The 21,475-nt window shown below is 33.6% G+C and overlaps 1 protein-coding gene across 1 annotated transcript in view; it reads right to left on the bottom strand.

Moving 5' to 3' along the window:
* The window catches only part of eif2ak4 (eukaryotic translation initiation factor 2 alpha kinase 4), a 48,058-nt gene extending 26,900 nt beyond the window's left edge, over nucleotides 1–21,158 (bottom strand). The window contains exons 1-22 of the mRNA XM_058749035.1: nucleotides 20,883–21,158; nucleotides 19,659–19,774; nucleotides 19,154–19,256; nucleotides 17,948–18,121; nucleotides 17,651–17,731; nucleotides 17,020–17,162; nucleotides 16,018–16,118; nucleotides 14,882–15,039; nucleotides 13,047–13,582; nucleotides 11,803–11,918; nucleotides 10,437–10,591; nucleotides 8,687–9,114; nucleotides 8,534–8,606; nucleotides 7,012–7,101; nucleotides 6,810–6,932; nucleotides 6,010–6,114; nucleotides 5,716–5,779; nucleotides 5,261–5,340; nucleotides 4,321–4,422; nucleotides 3,371–3,421; nucleotides 2,125–2,361; nucleotides 174–249 (exon numbers count right to left, since the gene is read on the bottom strand). Of these exons, the coding sequence (XP_058605018.1) occupies nucleotides 174–249; nucleotides 2,125–2,361; nucleotides 3,371–3,421; nucleotides 4,321–4,422; nucleotides 5,261–5,340; nucleotides 5,716–5,779; nucleotides 6,010–6,114; nucleotides 6,810–6,932; nucleotides 7,012–7,101; nucleotides 8,534–8,606; nucleotides 8,687–9,114; nucleotides 10,437–10,591; nucleotides 11,803–11,918; nucleotides 13,047–13,582; nucleotides 14,882–15,039; nucleotides 16,018–16,118; nucleotides 17,020–17,162; nucleotides 17,651–17,731; nucleotides 17,948–18,121; nucleotides 19,154–19,256; nucleotides 19,659–19,774; nucleotides 20,883–20,981 (3,211 nt within the window). The 5' untranslated portion in view covers nucleotides 20,982–21,158. The remainder of the gene's footprint in view (nucleotides 1–173; nucleotides 250–2,124; nucleotides 2,362–3,370; nucleotides 3,422–4,320; nucleotides 4,423–5,260; nucleotides 5,341–5,715; nucleotides 5,780–6,009; nucleotides 6,115–6,809; nucleotides 6,933–7,011; nucleotides 7,102–8,533; nucleotides 8,607–8,686; nucleotides 9,115–10,436; nucleotides 10,592–11,802; nucleotides 11,919–13,046; nucleotides 13,583–14,881; nucleotides 15,040–16,017; nucleotides 16,119–17,019; nucleotides 17,163–17,650; nucleotides 17,732–17,947; nucleotides 18,122–19,153; nucleotides 19,257–19,658; nucleotides 19,775–20,882) is intronic.
* Between the last annotated feature and the right edge of the window lie 317 nt (nucleotides 21,159–21,475).

Here is a 21,475-nt window from a genome sequence, read left to right as displayed (position 1 = left end):
AGGCAGAGCAGGCTGCTTTATAAGATGTTTTATTGCTTTTATGTCTTCCAACATCCCATTTTTAATGCAAATCATAATTCCTGCCCCAGCATCTGCTGGCGAAGCAGAGGAACAGGAAGTATGAGAGATGAAACATGACCCAGAATGCATTACTATCTTGCTGTGTGTCTCACCGTGTCGTCTGAAGATCCTGGTGACCGTCTCGTACACGTACTGCTGGAGTTTAACGGTACTGAAATTAAAACTGCCCTGCAGACAAACACAGAAACACAGCTCAAACAGGATGAGGATAAATAACGGCACAGCGCCACCTGCTGGTGTGGACACACTGCAAAACATGATTTTCTTACTTGTCTTGTTTTCTAGTATAAATATTTAAATATTAATAAATATTTATAAACATTTTTGAATCAAGATGCATTTACTTGACAAGTAAAGTGACTTAAGATATTCAGTCTTGTTTTCTTAAAAAAAAAAATTTAAATTATCAAAATTTTGAACTTAAAACTAGCAAAAATATCTGCCAATGGGGTAAGAAAAATAATTTTAATTCAAAGGCTAAACAAGATTATTTTTCTTGCCCCATTTTTACTTGTTTTAAGCAAAAACTATCAAAATTTTGATTTTTTTTTTAACAGAAAAAAAGACGAGCCATTTTAAATTCATCTTGATTCAAGAATTTTTTATATTTATACTAGAAAACAAGACAAGTGCATCTACTACCTCAACAGTTTTAATAAATTATTTCTGATTCAGTGTTAGTTTAGTTTCACTGAGATACTATTATAGTTATATTTATATTTTTGTATTTTCCATTTTAATTTTATTTGAAATGTTATGTTTCTGTCATTTATTTGTTCGTTTTTGTTTTAAAGTATGCCTATATAATTTTTTTTTGTTATTTCAGTTTTAGTTATTTTAGTACATCAAGTTAAACTAAATGAAAATGAGAAATGTTGCATTGGCAACTAGCATTTCAGTTAAAGTTTATTTTATTTCATGGCAGCTTTTTTTGGCAATTTTCATTGTGAAAACCATAATTAAAATTATTTTAAGCTCAAAATTTCTACTTTAAATTCAAAAGTTTTAGAATAAAAAAAAAAGGGTCTTCAATTTATTTAATTTCTTTCTAAAATTGTAAAGTAGAAATTTTGATCGTTAAGATATTTTAATTAATGTATTTCCTCTCTTAATTATTGTTGTTAATTTATAATTCATCAGTGACTTTATTCTAAAGAAATAAATGTTTCTCTTCATAATCATTCTTTAGGTAACAATGCACTTATGTTTGTTACGATTCAATTTATGTATGATTTATGCATGTTGTGATTTGTTTCGATACATGATACTTTAACAGAGTCAAAATAGATTTAAAAGGGTACGTTTTAATTATTACTTCTAATGCATACAATAAACTATTAACAAAAAGAAGTTAATTGACCAGACCAGAAATATTCAGCATAGCTAAAAATACAGAATTCTGTTGCTAAATAAAATTTAAAAGCATTAAATCTTATACTTCATTAAATAATGTATTTTATTTTTAATAATAATGAATATTATTAATTAAAATAACTAACATGGAAGCTCAAATGTGAGAGCTTCTGGGTCTGCCGTATTTGATGCGCTCTTTGTATGCGTTGATGTGAATAAAAGCCTAAATTAAATCTAAAATGAATTAATAAAATAAAAAATACAGAATTATGTTTGACAAATATGCTTGCATTGTTTCCCGGACTAAAAAACATTTTAAAAGTTATGTTTTATTTAACAATGTATGTATTTTTAAATGTAATAATAATAATTAATAAACATGGAAGCTCAAATGTGAGAGCTTCTGGGTCTGCCGTATTTGATGCGCTCTTTGTATGCGTTGATCATTGTTTATATGGGATTAAAAGGCTAAACTAAATCTAAAATTAATTAATAAATTAAATAAGTCTAAACTTTCATGTTTCTGATATATTGTGACACGACTATCATTCATTAAAATTTGCTCTAAAATGACTTTCTAGGCCCTCAAATTCTATTGGATGATGTAAAACCTCTTCCATCTTTATTTGACCCTCTAACTCGAACGCTCTTCGTTCTGTGAATCCTGGAGAGTGTTTCGAGCTCTTGTACCTTGTGGATGTCGATGTCGTAGGTGAAGTCGGTGACGGGCGAGATGTTCTGGGAGAAGAGCTGGTTGACCATGGTGCGGTAGGCCTTGCCGTTGACGTTGGCCATGGTGTGCTGCAGCACCTCGTGGAGCTCGGACTCCTCCATCTGCGGCGGAGGGAGCAGATCGCTCTTCAGAAGCTCCACCGCCGTCGGGCGCAGCGCCGGATCGTGACTCAACAGCCAGCGGATCACCTTCCTCTGCAGGGAACCACGAGCATCCATGTCAAAGAGAACACAAATGCGATGCGATCCAGGAAAACCCAACACATGGTGAAATTAGTTTTGTCCATAGCTTGAATGTAACAACAGTTATAGCTTTTTTCCAACAGTTTTCCGTTGTTTATCATGATGGGCATAGTCTCTGAACTTCTGATCACCCGTTGTATGTTTAGAAAGCACGAATAGTGTACCTTGTAGTTTAGATTTAGAAAAGCGAGCGCGGCACAAGTCATCGGACTCCTCCTCTTTAGTAACTTCATCATCCGAGCCTTCATCTCTGGATGTGAAATAGTCCATTATAGCATCGTTTAGGGCACTGACAACACCAAGATTAAGCAGATTGAGACGCGTGAGATCGTTTAAGTGAGCAGCTACTTCAGGCTGCCTTGTTTTCTTGCGCTCCGCCATCTCACGATGTTAAAAAAATTAATCAATCAAACTTTGTGTGCCGTAGTTTACACAGGACTGGCGGGAAATGTGCATTGATACACCTTTATTATATGTTACGTGGTTTATTTTTTGTAGTGTTAGGAGAAAGCACCTCCGCAGCGCGTTCTTAAGAGAAAGACAGTCTTTTTTGCTTGCTGCAATAAATCACTGTTTTTTTTCTAGCTCAGGTATATTTGCAGCAATAGCCAACAATACATTGTATGGGTCAAAATTATACATTTTTCTTTTATGCCAAAAATCATTAGGATATTAAGTAAAGATCATGTTCCATGAAGATATTTAGTAAATTTCCTACCGTAAATATATCATAACTTAATTTTTGATTAGTAATATGCATTGCTAAGAACTTCATTTGAACAACTTTAAAGGTGATTTTCTCAATATTTAGATGTTTTTGCACCCTCAGATTCTAGATTTTCAAATAGTTGCATCTCAGACAAATATTGTCCAACAAACCATACATCAATGGAAAGTCTTATGTCTGGTTTTGTGGTCCAGGGTCACGAATATAGATGTTTCAAACGCGTGTGATGCTTACCTGCGTTTCACTCTCGTTCTCGTTAAAGTCTTCAGGGAAATTAATCGACTCCTGCAGGACAAACAGAGATGAGACGACATTTGCAAAAAACATTTGTTTTTGTTTTTAGATCATAGATGCATTTACTTTACTGTACATTAAAAATACAGTAAAACAGTGAAATATTATAATTTAAAACAGCTGTTTTCTATGTGAATATCTGTTAAACTGTAATTTATTTCTGTGATGCGCAGCTGTATTTTCAGCATCATTACTGCAGTCTTCAGTGTCACGATCTTCAGAAATCATAATAATATGCTGATTTGCTGCTCATGAAACATTCTGATTATTATCAATGTTGATTATCAACAGTTGTGTTGATGAATATTTTTGTGGAAATCATTACATTACCATTTTTCCCACAAGCTTAGGAAAAGTAATATAAAAAAAATGAATACATTTATTCCTCAAGGATGCATTAAATTGATCAAAAGTGACAGTAAAGACACTTATAACGTTACAAAAGTGATTTTTAATTCAAATAAATGCTGTTCTTTTGAACATTCTATTCATCTGTGAATCCTGAAAAATAAAAAGTATCACGATTTTTAAAAGTTTAAATTTTTTTTTTTATTATTTCAAAAGATTATTTCATTTTTTTTTTTTATTATTACATTTAAAATTTTACTTTAAGTAAAAAACAATGTAATCTATAATTTAATTATGCATCTGCACAGAAAATAAAAATAATTTTGAACCATGATATTATAAATCTTTAACCACAGTATGTTTGCAAATAATTAATTTGTACAGTGTCATTAAAGCGTAAAACTCAATGTTCACGAAGAATTCACTGGGAAAAATGAAGACTGGAGACATCAGAAGCATTAGTCCTGAGACACAATGTGAAATAATGTGTCTAATAACTGTGTTTGTAACAGATGTGTGCTTTGGTGTTTGATGAGACTCACTGTCCTGAGCTGACCGAGCACAAATATGCGTTCAGACGCTGTGCTCATGGGTCTGTAAGACATCTCGAACAAGATGATGCCCAGACTGAACAGATCCACCTTCTACAGAGACACAAACACCACGGTTATTATGGTTAACTAAAACTAAAACCATTGAAACATTTTTCTTACTTGAAATAAAATAAAATGTAACAAATAAAATAACATTAAAAAAAATATTTGATTTCAGCTAGTTGCCAAGGCAACATTTATCTCTTTTATTTAAACTTGATGTACTAAAATAATTAAAACTTAAACCAATAAAAAATAAATTAAAAACTACATAGACATACATGTGACCATGCCACAAGGCAAAACCAGGCATAAGGTTCAATTTTTTGAAATTGAGATTTATACATCATCTAAAATCTGAATAAATAATCTTTCCATTGATGTATGGTTTGTTGGACAATATTTGTCTGAGATACAACTATTTGAAAATCTGGAATCTGAGGGTGCAAAAACATCTAAATATTGAGAAAATCACCTTTAAAGTTGTTTAAATGAAGTTCTTAGCAATGCATATTACTAATCAAAAATTAAGTTTTGATATATTTATGGCAGGAAATTTACAAAATATCTTCATGGAACATGATCTTAATATCCTAATGATTTTTGGTATAAAAGAGAAATGTATAATTTTGACCCATACAATGTATTGTTGGCTATTGCTACAAATATAGCTGTGCTGCTTATGACTGCTTTTGTGCTGCAGGGTCACATATAAGAAAGTAAAAAAAAAAAAAAAAGACAACTAAAATTGTAACTAAAACGAAAACAGAAAATGATACTAAAATGATACAAAAATAACACTGAAAGACACAAACACCATCAGCAATGGAAAACATTATATACAGAAAGTGAGTAAAACACAGCAGTCTGGATGAAGGTTGTTTAATACCTGGTTATAAGTGGCTTTAGTGTTTCCTTGAACCTCTGGACCGACATAAAGGGCCGTACCAACCATACCAGTCATGTTATCTGAGAAATCACGTTAAATAAAAAAAATAAAGATAAAAACAATACGAGTATAGCAAAAAAATTATGTTTCCCAAATATGCTGATTACAGAAGTTGTTGCTTTTTTTTTTTTTTTTTGGAAACTTCAGGGGCACAATAAAAATGTGTTTTTCCTTGTACTATTATATATATATATATATATATATATATATATATCAATACCACATACAGCTTATTGTGTAACCAAAATATCAATAACAACTGGGGAAAAAAATAAATAAATAAAAAACTTTATGCATAATGCAGGACTTTTAATTATAAACAAGACCGAAATACACTGGGACTCTTATTTTGACATGCACATGCTTTACTATTGCTGCCATTCATAGTTTTTCACCTGTTGGATCTGGTTTTGGGACAAACCCTGAGTTGCTCTCCTCCACCTCTAGTTTACCTGCAGCCTGAAACACATGAAACATGGCACATTAAACCAAATGATCAAACGGTATTATTATAGACAGGTTAAGTTTGCCAATCGGAAATAATTCTCATTAATTTCATGAATAACGCATTTTCTGAACATGCATTTGTCTAGTGCTCATATAAAGCATCAAAACTGCTTCTGTGTCAATCTACGGCACACACAGAGTTATTTATGAGCACATGCATACAATGCAAACACATGCAGTACCACATTAGCGGGATGATCCGTCGCCAGGCCGAAGTCTCCGATCTTCACCTGATCCTGAGAGTCCAGGAAGATATTGACAGGCTTCAGGTCTCTGTGGATCATTCCCTGTTAAAAAAAGACATTTTACCATAGTCCTTTCCCATAAGCTGATAACTTTTTATTTATGCAGCAGCCCTTTTAATTCAAAATTAAGTGAAGAAGAAAGGAACAAAGGGTAATAATAAATAATAATAATAAATAAGTAAATACATTTAAAAAATCAATTAAAAAACTTTTAAAAAATGTAAAAGGTATGAAAGATGTTTGGACTAAATAATAAAAAATAAAATTGAAAAATTGAAAAATATTCAAACCTTTTCATTTAAAACTTAAAAAAAAAAAAAAAAAAAAAAAAAGGGGTATCAGATTTTGGGAATAAACCAAAAATAATAATTTAACTTATAATGTAAAAATTTCAAACATTTTAAATGTAAAATTGTAAAAAAATAAAATAGGCATCAGAGATGTTTGAAATAAAAAAAATTTTTTTTTTAATTTTACATTTAAAAAAGGCATCAGAGTGTTTGGAATAAAAAAAATATTTAAAAAATTTAACATTTCAAATATTTTAAATTTAAAAATGTAAAAAAATATAAAATAAAAAGACAGATATTTGGAATAAATAATAATAACAAATAAATAAAATTTGATTTAATAATTAAAAATTTTAATTAAAAAATTATTAAAAATTTCAAACATCTAAAATTTAAAAATTGCTTGAAATACTTGAATTTTCCTCATGTTTTTCCGAGCCAGTTCACCTGTTCATGGATGTACGACAGACCGTCCAGAATCTCCCTGAAGAGCCTCCAGAGGCGACTGACGTCCTGATACAAGCCCTGATCGATGGTGTCTCTTAAAGTGCTTTTTTCACAGTATTCCATCTGAACAGACAGAAAACACACTTAAACACGCGTCAGCTGCTGCAAGCCTCACACCGAGCATCAGTGTTCATGAACGCACCTGTATGTACAGGTAATGCGCTATCAGCAGCGGCTTCTCTGAGTCTGAGCTCTCCAGCGTATCTGCTGCTTTCCTGCTGCTGCGCTCCGCCTGCAGACAAACATCTCTGCTGTTCACAAGGCAATATAATCCCATACTTATGCGATTTAGAAACTAAATCTAATAATAACGGTTTCATTAGTCATATTTCCAGATGAACACTTACTGGACTGAAGCAGCTCAGCTTTACTTGATTCTCCATCAATCATTTTTTTAGAAAAATCAGTGCATCTCAAATCTGATCATCAGGACCTTTTGAGGAGCGTTTGTTTCCAGAGGCTTTACTTTTTTATATTTCTTGAACTCTTGTGCTCTGAACGCTTCTATGCGGAGTGCTGTGACTCCGTGTTGCTTCAAGTGCATCATTTTGTGCATATATTACTGAATATTTTTCACTTTTGCTCAATGAAATATTGTTAATAGCCTTTCTTGTTTGTCTCATCTATCATATGTTGCTGCCTCATTACTGTGCAATACATTTAAAAGAAAAGTCTTTTAATTTTATAGTATACGTTTATATATAAATATATGTACTTGTTTTTCATGAATGCGTTACATTTTACCAGATTTAGTCCTACATTTTTGTTCTTCATTAAATGTTTTTTTCACTACATGTTTAGATTTTATAAAATTATTGTGCACTCATGATTTTTCTATAGTAACTTTTGCTACTGAATTATCCACTTATCTCGTTTATAATAGTATTTCTGTCATACTATTTTGTCATTTAGTTTATGATTACATATGTTTTCATTTGTTGTTTTCTTTACAATGAAGTTGTCTATATTTAGCACTAAGGTATAGAAATTCTACACTAATTCAAAAAAATTCTACACTAAAAAAAAAAACTGCGCTGGTATCGGATCGATATCGGTTTTGGCCGATACTCTGAATTTTTGGTATCAGCTTGAGATCGGTTCTGAAAAAGTGGTATAGAGCCACCCCTAGTTTATATCATCAGCATTAGATACTGGTTTTAGTAAATAGGCAAATTATGGACAAAGTTTTATATATCAGCTTATTTGCAAAGACCATTTCAAGTCATTTGAACAACTGTAAGAAGAATTTAAGTTAGATGCAAGTGGATGCAACGTGTTCTTTGTGTGTTATAAATCATACTCTTGAAAGCTATAACCACAAATAAGTAAATATTATAATACACTAAAAGTGTTATGAATATTAATGAGATTATACAACATATTATAACGTTTTTTTTATAATGCAGCATTATGCATTCATAATAATGCCTTAAGGATACCCTTATAATGTATTATAAATACAGGCTTCATAGAAAGTATAATAATATAACAATAAAATCTAGCCTTATATGTTAAAAATATAATATCATAATGCAGTTCAAAATTATTTTTATTTAATATGCAGATGCATAACTAAATAATACATGTTCCAAAAAAATATATATTTTTTTTTTTAAATATATAGATTTTTTTTTACTGAATAAATGACTTTACTGAATACTGACCTGCAGCAAACTGTCTCTGCTGGCGTCCTCGTTGTCAAAGATGATGTCGCTCTCCGAGTCGCTGTCAGGAGGCCTGTGTGGCAACACAGAAGCAGGTCAGAGATGCACACATTCATTATCATTATATACAGCATCTCAACAGCAGAATCTCACAGGAAGGAGGGACAGAAGACATCCTCCTCTTCATCGTCCTCCTCATCGTCGGTGGAGTCTGCAGCGCTGCATTTGGCGCTGGACGATCTCTCCAGCGAGGTGCTCCACTCCACTGAGCTGGCGAGGGCCGGCGGAGGCGCGTCGTCCTCGATGTTGTCCATCAGTCCCAGTTCGTTCCGGTGCTCCGGAGCCGCGGGCCGCTGCGGTCGCTCGGGGGTGCTGAGCGTCTCGGAGCTGTCGCTGGTCATGCCTCCGGTCACCGGCGTCTCGTGCCGCTCGATCCAGGCGTTATAATAACGCACAATGTTCTCGTGGTTGAGTCGCGACAGCAGCGTCACCTCGCCTTTGATCCGCCGGAACTGTTTACTGGCCGGGTTCACCAAGATCCGCTTCACCGCGTAATAACAGCCGTCCAGCTTATTCTGGACCTGAGCGGGACAAACACAGGAGGAGGAAAGGGAACTATGTGACCCTGCAGCACAGAAGCAGTCATAAGCAGCACAGGTATATTTGTAGCAATAGCCAACAATACATTGTATGGGTCAAAATTATACATTTTTCTTTTATGCCAAAAATCATTAGGATATTAAGTAAAGATCATGTTCTGTGAAGATATTTAGTAAATTTTCTACCGTAAACGTAATTTTTGATTAGTGATATGCATTGCTAAGAACTTCATCTGGACAACTTTAAAGGCAATTTTCTCAATATTTTGATTTTTTTGCACCCTCAGATTCCAGATTTTCAAATAGTTGCATCTCGGCCAAATATTGTCCGATCCTAACAAACCATACATCAATGGAAAGTGCATGTATTCAGATGATGATAAATCTCAATTTCCAAAAATTTAACCTTGTGACTGGTTTTGTGGTACTTATAAACCAACTAAAGAGGTCTCCCAGACAAATTAAAACATCTGAAAGAAGAAGAAATAATTAAGACTAAATATTAGCATTTTAACATTAGGATATTTATTAAAAATTATTTTATACATAATATAGTAATATAATATTTTTATTAAAATACAATTTTATTAAAATGTTATATTTTTCATAACTAAATTATAAATTATGAAATTTATTTTACTTAGATTACAAAATAATAATAAGCTTCATATGTAAATAGTTACAATATTGCAGTTCAAAATTATTTTTATTTTCTATGCAACTGCATAACTAAATTATGAATGATATTATCCAATTTTACTATATTAATATAATATATAATGCAACATAATACTTCTCATAATAATACTACTTAGCATATTCTATTATAATATAAGTAACATAAAAATCATATTTAGCCTTATACGTTAAAGATTTATATCACAGTTCAAAATTATCTTTATTTTATATGCAGATGCATTACTAAACTATAAATTGCATTATTAAATATACATTTTTTTTACTTTATATAAGTATCATAATAATAAATATTCAGCCTAAAATTTTAAAGATTTATAATAATCGCAGTTGAAAATGATTTTTTTTTCTATGCGGATGCACACTCCTACAAAAAGATTAATTCGGAGCTTTTCAAATCATCTGCTGAAAAAGCTGTAGTTTTTCATATCACAATATAGCAGAAAATCAAATATAATTTTTTACAGTATCGTGCAGCTCTAATACAGTTACTGAAGACATCACAAGCTCCGAGGATGATCACGGGATGTACGAAACAGGCACAGAATTAGTATGTGTATTATTAATGAATCCGAGTCTGTTAAACAGAGAGATAGAAGACGTCTGACCTTTATAACAGCCCCGAACGCTCCTTTCCCCAGCAGCTGCAGCTCGGAGAACTCGTTGTAGTAGCGCGAGAACTGATTCTGCACCTCCGTACTGAAGGGGGCGCTGAGGAGGTGACTGCGCGGGACGACCGTGGAGGCGAAATCAACGCCCGTGTCTGAGGAGCAAACACACACAGACCTCGTTACAGAGACGTGGCATGCACAGGCGTTAGGGCTGTCAAAAAAAATAAAATAATAGAATTTCGAATATTCGTCGAATTTAAAATAAAAATCGAATGCAAAAACGTTGTGTGTCAGACAGCCTTAGTGGTGCACAAGATGCGATGACGATGTAAGTGTCAATGCTTTTTAATGTTTTTCATAGCTCTTTGTGATTGGTTTTCAGTCCTTTGTATAAAACTATACATACATACATGATGTCGTTTTGTTTCTAATTGTTTAAGCAACTTAATTATATATGGTTTATAAACATTATTTTAAACATTATGCACTTTTTTCAAAGATAGTCGTGTTATTTTATTGCTTTGAAGAAATGTGCATTAGTAATATTTTGCTCGATGCGCCCTCTTGTGGCCTCAGAAGAGAAGCCAAAAGCTTTTTTTACCCCCCTAACTGAAATTATGCCTTTTAAATTTAAATATAATTCGAATATTGATAATATTTAAGTACAAAATTTGAATTAATTTTTTTTGCCATTTTGACAGCCCTAAAAGGCGTCATGCCCATTCAAACCGAGTGAAATGGATTTTGAATGCAGAAATAAAAAAACAAACAATTTTTTATATATAGCCAAATCATTTCACAGTGTAAACAGCTTCAGTAATTATAATGAGAGTTTTTGAGAGTGCTTAAAATGTTCTTTGATAATGTAAATGTTCTTTGCTTTCTTTCTGTACAATCAAAGTGTTATAATTAGTAAATCACAATGTTTTAATTAAATTCACATTAAACGCAAAGTCAGTTGTATTTAGGGATATGCATATCGCATTACCAAATACCGGCAAATGTGTAGTCGTATTAAAAATATTTTGTGGCATGACACCCATATCTGCTACTTAAGTAAAAAGACTTAATTACACTATTAGGCTACTTTGCCCATCGCTCACTGTAGCAAAATGCATTTACTCACACATATTTGAGAATCGAGATATTTCATGATATAGTTAACACATTTGGGAATATTTCGAATAAAAAGGAAAAAATAAATAAAACATAAGCCTATATCAGTTATACTTATATATATATATATATATGGCTGCTGTGTGTCACATGACAAGCATGACGAGCAACCCCAAAAAATGAGTGCATGACGCCCCTGGTGTTATGGGTCATGTTAAACCAGCGTGTGTTTGTGTGCATGTTTCACCCTCAGGACTGGACTCCGGACACGGAGCGACGCTCTTGGGCGACGGAGGACGCAGGAACGGATGATCCAGAAGCTGGTGAGCGTGCCAGCGATCAGCGTCGTTCAGACACACACACCTGCACAAACACACACAGAATAAACACACATTACCTGTTACTGCACAAAACTAGTCTGGGGTTTCCCAAACTGGGGTTTGTGAGTTGATGAACAGCTAATAAGTAGTTAAATCATAAAAAAAGTCAAATTAAAATCAAAAGAATACATGTCAGGGAACCATTCATCAACATCAGAGAACCGTGAACATGTAAATATGTTGATATATTATTGGGTTTCCCAAACTGTGGTTCATGAGGGAACTGGATGCTATTAATTAATTAATTAAATTCTAAAAAATGTAAATATATCATTTAAAAAAATAAATAAATAAAAATAAAACACTTACTAAAATTAAAAACAAAAGAAAAACATAAGAACGTAATATTAAACTATTAAACAAATAAAATAATACATTTCTAAAAATGTCAAATTACACTGAATAAATACTAAAACACTGTAAAAAAAAAAAAAAAACACTAAAATTCTTAAAAACATTAGAATGAAAAATAATTTAAAAAAGAAAATCAAAATTAAAACATTTCTAAAAATGAATAAAATAAAACTGAATTTAAAATGAATAACTTAAAACAAAGAATCAAAATAAAAAAAACTCAAATTTATTAAAAACATAAGAATGTAATATTAATTAAAATAACAATGGAAATTAAACAATTTCCAAAAATAAATAAAATAATAAACATTACAATGAATAAATAATTTTAAAATAAACTATTTGAAATAAAATACTAAACTTGTTTAAAAACATAAAAATTTTATATTAATTAAATAATAATAAAAAAAATTCTAAAAGTGAATAAAAATATTTCATTTCGATGAATAAATAATTTTAAAATAAAATTTAAATAAAGGGTATTACATGAATGTAATATTAATTAAATAATAAAAATAAAACAACTGAAAGTTAAACAATTTCTAAAACTGAATAAAAGAAAAAAGAAAACTTACAAAGAACAAATTATTTTGAAACAAATCAAAATAAAACCTACCAAAAAGATGAAATATTTTAATTGTTTACTTGCATGTCATGTGGCTGGGGAATCCCTACACTATCAGTCTCACTCATCAGCTGCGGATGTTGGCGATCATCTCTCACACACACACACACACACACACACACACACACTCACTTGTTGAGGAAGTCGTGCAGGTCTGCTGGCAGGTTCTCTGGCAGCGTTACGGGAAACTCCTTGACCTCGTGACCCTGAGCGAGCGCCAGCAGCATCAGCCCCAGACTCCAGACGTCTCCCTTCTTCCCGGAGCGCGAGGGCAGCACGTCTTCGCTGAAGCGCACGTGACTCTGCTCAAAGATGTCCTGCTTACAGACGTCCGCCAGACGCTTGGCCAGACTGTAGTCTGCGAGCCTCACGTCTCCCCGAGCGTCCAGCAGCACGCTGGACGGCTTCAGCTGCTTGTGCACTACTGAGTTAGCGTGCAGATAGTCGAGCGCGCTCACCAGCTGGACAGCGTGTCGCCGCAGCTGATCGATGGGCACCGGAGCGCCGCCGGACAGCAGCTGAGACAGACTGGAGCCGGGAACGTGTTCGGCCAGCAGATCCACCACCAGACAGTCGTCTCGCTCGATGCAGCTCAGCGCCTGATAGTGCACCAGATGAGGATGACTGAGCTTCAGCAGAGAGTTCAGCTCGCTCTCCGCGCCCTGGATCTGAGACAAAACAGCAAATGTGTGAGATGTGGAGCACAGAGATGCAAAGAGGGGGAAAAAGGTGAGAACATTGCACGGATCAGGGGCATGCTCCACACGGAATTTATTTTAAAGACATTTGCAATACATGCTCATTTGTAGATACTTTAAGGTATTTTTTTATATTTTTTTATTACCTTGTATGTCTAAAACTGTATTTTTTCACAAAAACAAACAAACTTTTTAAAATCCTGTTGCAACATTTTGCAAAAATCTAGATTGAATACATTTGGTGGTAAAAATCCCATGCTACAAAGATGTGCTATGCAGGCTATTTAAGACAATATTGGCTGATTAGACGGCAATGCTGACCTAAAATGCAAAATGTTTGCCCTCTCTCTCTCTTCACTGTTCCCACATCTCAGACCTCAAATACATGACATACTACCCTTTTTAGACATAGATTTTGAATTAAAGAGTAAAAAAAAAAATACTATACAAAACTTATTGAAACAACCAGTTCTTTTATTTACCCTTGTAAGATCACAAGTGCCCTTTTAAGACTTTTAAAACACTTTCTCATTGGATCTAAGCAAATCTCATAGGTGACCTATTATGATCTCAAAAAGATCAGAGTTGTCACTGAAAGGTGAGGAGTTTGCATCTACGGGAGCAAATAGAAGCCGCTTCATCAGCTCTATAGACAGATCAATGCTGTCTATTAGGGCTGCACAATAAATCGAATGCGATTATCATGCGCATCTTGTCAGTAAAGCCGGTTCTGTGATCAGTAGGCGCATTTGGAGTTTCTTTGGATAGAGATTTACTACTGATCACAGAACTGTGCTTCACTGACAAGATGCGCATGACTTATCGCAGCTTTTGCCTTGCGATAGCCTGCCTTGTTGGCAGAGGCTAATTACACTAACTCCGCCCACCAACATGTGATTGGTCCAGTCAACTTTATAAAAGACAGCTATCAATCATCAGCTACAGTGGCGTAGATGGTAAAGCAGTCTTTTTGATGCGACTGACTAAATATAGCAAATAAGATTTTTTTTTCTTTTGATATTTGATTTTTTTTTTAAACAAATTTTTATTAATTTTTAAAAGATTTTTGAAGAACATCCATGAATTCATTTTCTAAACAAAACTATTGCATGATATCAATTTAATGCAGGATATTCCAATAAAATATGCATTTTAGTCAACAGGCGATTTCATCCATTTATAAATTGTGCTTATGTTTGAATTTCTTTATAAAACTAAAATTTTATATCAGATACTTAAAACTCAGCCATGATTTGTTGATTTCTCTACCTGTTTTTTGCATTTCTCTATTTTCTCTCTCTCCTGGCTGGTGAAGAACTTTCCGACCGTCTTGTTCCAGCGAAGAATCCACTCGTAGACGACGGCAAAATCTCCAGACGTGGAGTTGAACGCGTAATACACACTGCGGCCCAGTCGCTCGCTCTCACCTGAGACACAGAGAGAGAGAGATCAGCGTCCAAACTCCATCCAGATCCAGCACGTCTGAATAAACTAGTCCAGGGTTTCCCAAACAGGGTTTTGAGAGTTGATGAACAGCTCATGATTCATTTAATCATAAAAACATTTTTTAAATAATTAAAAATTAAAAATCTAACTATTAACTATTAAGAATTAAAAATGTAATAGATCATTTAAAAATAAATCAAAATGAAATAAACTGAATAATAAACCGAAATGAATGTTTCTAAAACAGAATAAAATAATAAAATAAAGATTTATTAATAAATGGTTTTAAAAGAAAAATAATGAAATAAAATCAAACACTGACATAATTAAAAACATAATGTATTATTTATTCGATAAAAAAATCCAAATTAAACAATTTCTAAAATAAAATAATAAATGTAAAATCACTCAAATAAAATTACTAAAATAAACGAACCAAAATAAAACACTTTGTAAAATTATATAACATAAGAATGTTTTATAATAAATCAATTTAAAAAGAAATAAAATGAAATAAAATAATAAAAACATGATTTTAATCAAATAAAAATGTAACATTACAATGAATAAACATTTTAAAATAGAAGAATAAATGTGACGATTATTAAAAGCATAAGAATATCATATTAATTAAATCAAAAAACTATTACAACATTTTTTAAATTACAATAAAAAAATTTAAATAAAACAAACAATAACAAAAATGAATAAAATAAAACACCTACAAAAACGGTTAAATATTTTAATTGTTTACCTGCCTATCATGTGACCATTAACCGACATCAGAGAATTGTGAACATGCTTTTAAATTATATAAAAATAAATAATACTTGAGCTCAAAGAGGTTCAGGAATCCCTGCATTAGTCAATCTCACTAATCATCTGCTTAAACGGTAATCATTACAATCACACATAATCCCTTAAACGGCCGTCAAGCGCTGATTTTTCACCGATCTCACCGATGCACTTCCCTCTGTGAACGACGACCTCCCCGAGGAAGCTGCTGCTGAAGTGAAGGACTTCCTGCTGCCGCGCATTATCTTCATTATACGTGTCTCGCCTGAGAAACAAGAAGAACAGCACACACTTCAGACGGAGACATCAGGTGTGTGTGTGTGTGTGTGTGTGTGTGTGTGTGTGTGTGAGAGAGAGATAGAGAGTGTGTGTGTGAGAGAGCGATAGAGTGTGTGTGTGTGTGTGTGTGTGAGAGAGAGAGAGAGAGAGATAGAGAGTGTGTGTGTGTGTGAGAGAGAGAGAGATAGAGAGTGTGTGTGTGTGTGTGTGTGTGCGCGTTTTTGTGAAAAGTCAGGACATAGATGTGTATAATGACGAGGGTATGACAGGTATTACAAGGTGAAGGTGGCATCTCAGGACATTGACCCATGACCCCACTTTTCAAAACACTTATAAATCACTCAGAATGAGGAAAGCTGAAATGCACAGTCTCCTGTAAGGGGTAGGTTTAGGTGTAGGGTTGGTGTAGAGCAATAGCACATACAGTAAGTACAGTATAAAAACCATTACGCCTATGGGATGTCCCCACTTTTCACAAAAACAAACATGTGTGTGTGTGAGTGAGTGTGTGTAATTAGTGTGAGTGTGTGTGGTTAGTGAGAGTGTGTGTAGTTGGTGTGTGTGTGTGTGTGTGTGTAGTTGGTGTGTGTGTGTGTGTGTGTGTGTGTGTGTGTGTGTGTGTGTGTGTGAGAGAGAGAGAGAGATAGAGTGTGTGTGTGTGTGTGTGTGTAGTTGGTGTGAGTGTGTGGTTAGTGAGAGTGTGTGTGTGTGTGTGTGTGTGTGTTTGAGTGAGTGAGTGTGTGTGTGTAATTAGTGTGAGTGTGTGTGGTTAGTGAGAGTGTGTGTGGTTGGTGTGTGTGTGTGTGTGTGTGTGAGAGAGAGAGAGAGAGAGAGAGAGAGAGTGTGTGTGTGTGTGTGTGTGTGAGTGTATGTGTGTTGATCCTGACCGGTGTCTGCTGCTGGATGTGGTTCTGCGTCTGTTCGTCAGTGTTTTCTTCCCCTCAGACGGATCCACCGGTGACCCTGACGAGGCAGAAGCTTGTCTCTCTAAAACCGGTGGGACGGTGATAGCAGCGCTCTCCAGACGCTCCTGAAGCACAATACATTACTGACATGTTATTATTAGGCCCAGGGGCGGACTTACCCGTTAGCCAAAGGTAGGCGCCTGCCTTGGGCCCCCAAAAGCCAAGGGCCCCTAAAATGCTTTTCATATATGAGATTAAGTCTCTGTCCGCATTAAGTTTATTACCACGACAAACCGTTTTCCCAATTCTTCATTTGTCTTTTTTTCCATCGTATCATGGACTTCATATCGCGATATGATCGTATCATGAGATTTTGATATCGTTACATCCCTACTGTATATAAAATTAAATATTGTGTCTAATATGATATAACATAATCTGATTAAACCCACAAGCCTTCATTTTGTATGAAGGAAGACACAATATTGTACATTTGATGGCATTTCTTTAGTTTAAACGCCTCCTCTTGACAACTATGAGATTCAACATGGGTGATTTTTCAGTAAATGACTTTTTATTTAGTTTTGTTTTCCCAGATGAACAAAGATCTCACCAGCTTGGCCATCTCTTTCTTTCTCTTCTCTTCTCGTTTCTCCTCCTCTCTCCTCTGGATTTCTGCAAGAATCTCATTTTGCTGTGGAGAGAAATACTGAAAATGAGTACAGCATTAAAACAATTCAGTGGATTGTTAGACCATAAATAAATACTTGTAGCACTAACATCAACACCAAACGCTTCAAAAAGATGTCCTTATTTATAAAGCAACAATAAAGAGCTTTAATCCAAGCTGCTCTTTAATAATTCAGCAGGACGGTTTATAATATGTTGTGCAAGAGGAAGTGACACGTACCGTCTGCTCTTCCTGTTTGCGGCGCTGGTCGATCTTCTGCTGCTCCTCCAGAGCCAAACGCTCCTGCAGACGCCGCTGGTTCTTCAGCATCTCCTCGTGGAAGGAGCTCGAGGGAGGAACGTTGTGCTCCGTCAGAAAACCCTGAACAAAGTCCGCCAGCTCGTAGATCATCACCTGAAAGACATGACCACACACATCATAAAACAATAACACGTGACACAGATCCTTCCTCTTCTGCAGCACCTTCTGAACTCTTACATATATGTGTTTATTTATATTAAAAAAATATTATATAAATTTATATTTAAATAATTATATCAACATTATTAGCTTTCACAGCATTGACGTAAATATATGGGCCTATTTTATCATACTTTTTATTATTATATTATACAAAATAATTAATTTTGTAAACATTACTAATTTCACAGTATTGAAGTATATGGGCCTATTTTATTATTATATTCATATTATATTTAAATAATTAATTATATAAACATTTTCTTTTTACAGCATTGAAGTAAATCATATGGGCCTATTTTATTATTATATTTATATTATATATAAATAATTTTGTAAACTTTTTTTTTACAGCATTGAAGTAAATCATAAGGGCCAATTTTTATTTTATTTTATTATTATATTTAAATAATTAATTTTATAAACATTTTCCTTTTTTACAGCATTTAAGTAAATCATAAGAGCCAATTTTTATTTTATTTTATTTTATTATTATACTCACATTATATTTAAATAATTAATTTTGTAAACATTACTCATTTTCACAGTATTAAAATAAATCATATGGGAATACTTTTATTATTATAGCTATATTATACTTAAATAATTAATTTTGTAAACATTACTCATTTTCACAGTATTAAAGTAAATCATATGGGCCTATTTTATTAGAATTTCTTTATTATAATCTTAATTTTATATTTATGTTTATAGTATTTTTATTAACATTAATTTTCACAGCATTGAAGTAAATCGTATGGACCTAGTTTATTATAAATTTTATTTTATTTTTTTTTCAACGATAATAAGAACAACCATTATTAATAATTGAGTACCAATAATAATTTTTTAAATTTTTTATATCTTAATTATTCCAAACTTTTGACCGGTAGTGTATATGCATGCATATTGAAGAAAATGACATATGTTTGATATCTATGAGTTATAAATGTCTGAGCGTCTGACCTCTCCGCATCTGTCTTGGGCCAGTTTGTCCAGGTCTTTCTGGAGTCGCTCTAGTTTGTCGTAGGACAGGCCTTTAGCGTTCTTCAGCTCCAGCTCTGGAGGCCTGATGACACACCATCAAATCACAACCATTCACAAATCATTCATGGGCTTTAAAGACAGAGACTGCTTGAACTGTGAGACAGTCATGTATAAATACTAGTGCAGTCAAAGATGAATCGCATCCAAAATAAAAGTTTTGTTTACATATTATGTGTGTGTGCTGTGTATATTTATTATGTATACAATCAGCCGGTTCTAAAAAGAAACACAAAACCTGTGCTAATTGAGAGAAAACGAGTTGACATGATAATATAGCATAATCAGAGATTCACAAGCAATTTTTAAAAGGCCTCATTTTTAACTGGGAACTTTTAGCAGAGCACAAAGGTTCAAATCTCAGGGAGACTTCAAGTATATAATTATTAAACATTATTTTTAGCCTAATAAACAGACTGATACTCACACATCAGGATACGTCGGTGAACATTTGACCTGCAGGTCCACTGAGACGTAACTGGTCTGTCCGAAACTGAGTCCCTTCGGCCGCAGGGACAGGTAAACCTCTGGAGGACATCTGACCTACAAAACACACCAAACACACTGCAACCGGACAGTATAACACCACATGATGCAGGGCAAAACACTGAGCTCATTAACATATGACACACCCACACATACTAATAAACATATGACACGCCCACACATACATATCAGTGCACAGGGGTGCAGGAAGTGACATGACCAGCTAAATTATGCCTGTTTGTGCAAGTAGAAATATTATAAGTGAACTGAATAGAAAAACTAATTATTTAAAAATATGTTTTATCACATAAATGAAAAGGAACAAACAAGCAGATGAACATACATATATATTTTTGCATGTGTATGCACGTGTGTGTGTGTGTGTATTCAACAATTCTTATTCAATATTTGTAAATTAATGTAAATTTTATTTATTTATTAATCATTTATACATGATTTAATTCTTAATTTCAATTTAATATACAAATTCTAAAAAAAAAAATTATATAAAAAGGGTAAAATAAAAACAGATGAACACTGTGTTTGTGTTGTGTGTATAGGCTATATATATATATATATATATATATATATACACACACACATACATACATGCATTTAAAATGTATATTAGCGCTGTCAAATGATTAATCGCGATTAATCACATCCAGAATAAAACTTTTGGTTTACATAATGTGTGTGTGTGTGTATGTTTATTATGTATATGTTTATATTACATATAAATATATTTAATATATAAACATAACCGTTTTCTTAAATATATACGTGTGTGTATATTTATATATACATAACAAATATACACAGTACACACACACATCTATTATGTAAACAAAAACTTTTTTGTGGGATGAATCGTTTGACAGCACTAATGTAAGCATATATGTATATAGCGGCTAGTCCATACATACACAGAGCTAATTAACATGAGACACGCCCACATGTATATATCGACGTACTTCAGCAGGCCGGGAGCAACGTAGAAAGTGAAATGAACAACTAAACTACGCTCGTTTATGCTGTAAGAAACCTTGTAAGTGAACTTATGACTGAAAACGAGTCGTTTAAGACAGAATAGCAGCCACTGAACTAGATACACTGTTACTGAGAGACTCATATAAACCCGTGGAGCTGATGAGGAGATGAATACCTTCCAGGGATGCTCTGCGCGGACGTCTCTGAAGTCATCTCCGTATATCGATGACAGCGCCTGGAGCTCATTCTCCTGCTGAAGAGAGTAATCACTCATCCTGCATCCTGAGCTCACAGACTGTCCTCAACACCATCGCCGATCACAGACACGCGCTGCGAGGCCCTAAAAATCACAAATAAAACTTGTCATGTGGAGGCATGTAATCATAACAGCTGTCGCGTGGCAGCGTCTCGCGCTGATGACGTGAGCGGCGCGACCCGCGCTACGTCATCACGCCGCTGAGTGGCGCTGCTGCTCTTCAGTCCGCGCGCGCTGCGAGAGACATCCGAGAAGCTTTATAAACTTTTATTCATTTATATTTGACATCTCGATTGTATCGTTCTTAAATTAGGACTGAAACAAATAGATCGTGCTTTTTAATGTTAAACTATTCGTGTGGAAAGTACCAAGTTCACTACTGCTTATATTTTTATTTCATCCGGTTTTATTTTATCCATATATATATATATATATATATATATATATATATATATATATATATATATATATATATATATATTATTATTATTATTATTATTATTAAATAATAT

The sequence above is a fragment of the Onychostoma macrolepis genome, chromosome 17, assembly GCF_012432095.1.
Source record: "Onychostoma macrolepis isolate SWU-2019 chromosome 17, ASM1243209v1, whole genome shotgun sequence".
Classification (NCBI taxonomy): domain Eukaryota; kingdom Metazoa; phylum Chordata; class Actinopteri; order Cypriniformes; family Cyprinidae; genus Onychostoma; species Onychostoma macrolepis.
The sequence above is the reverse complement of the archived record's forward strand: the minus strand, read 5'-3'. Positions and strand labels throughout refer to the sequence as shown.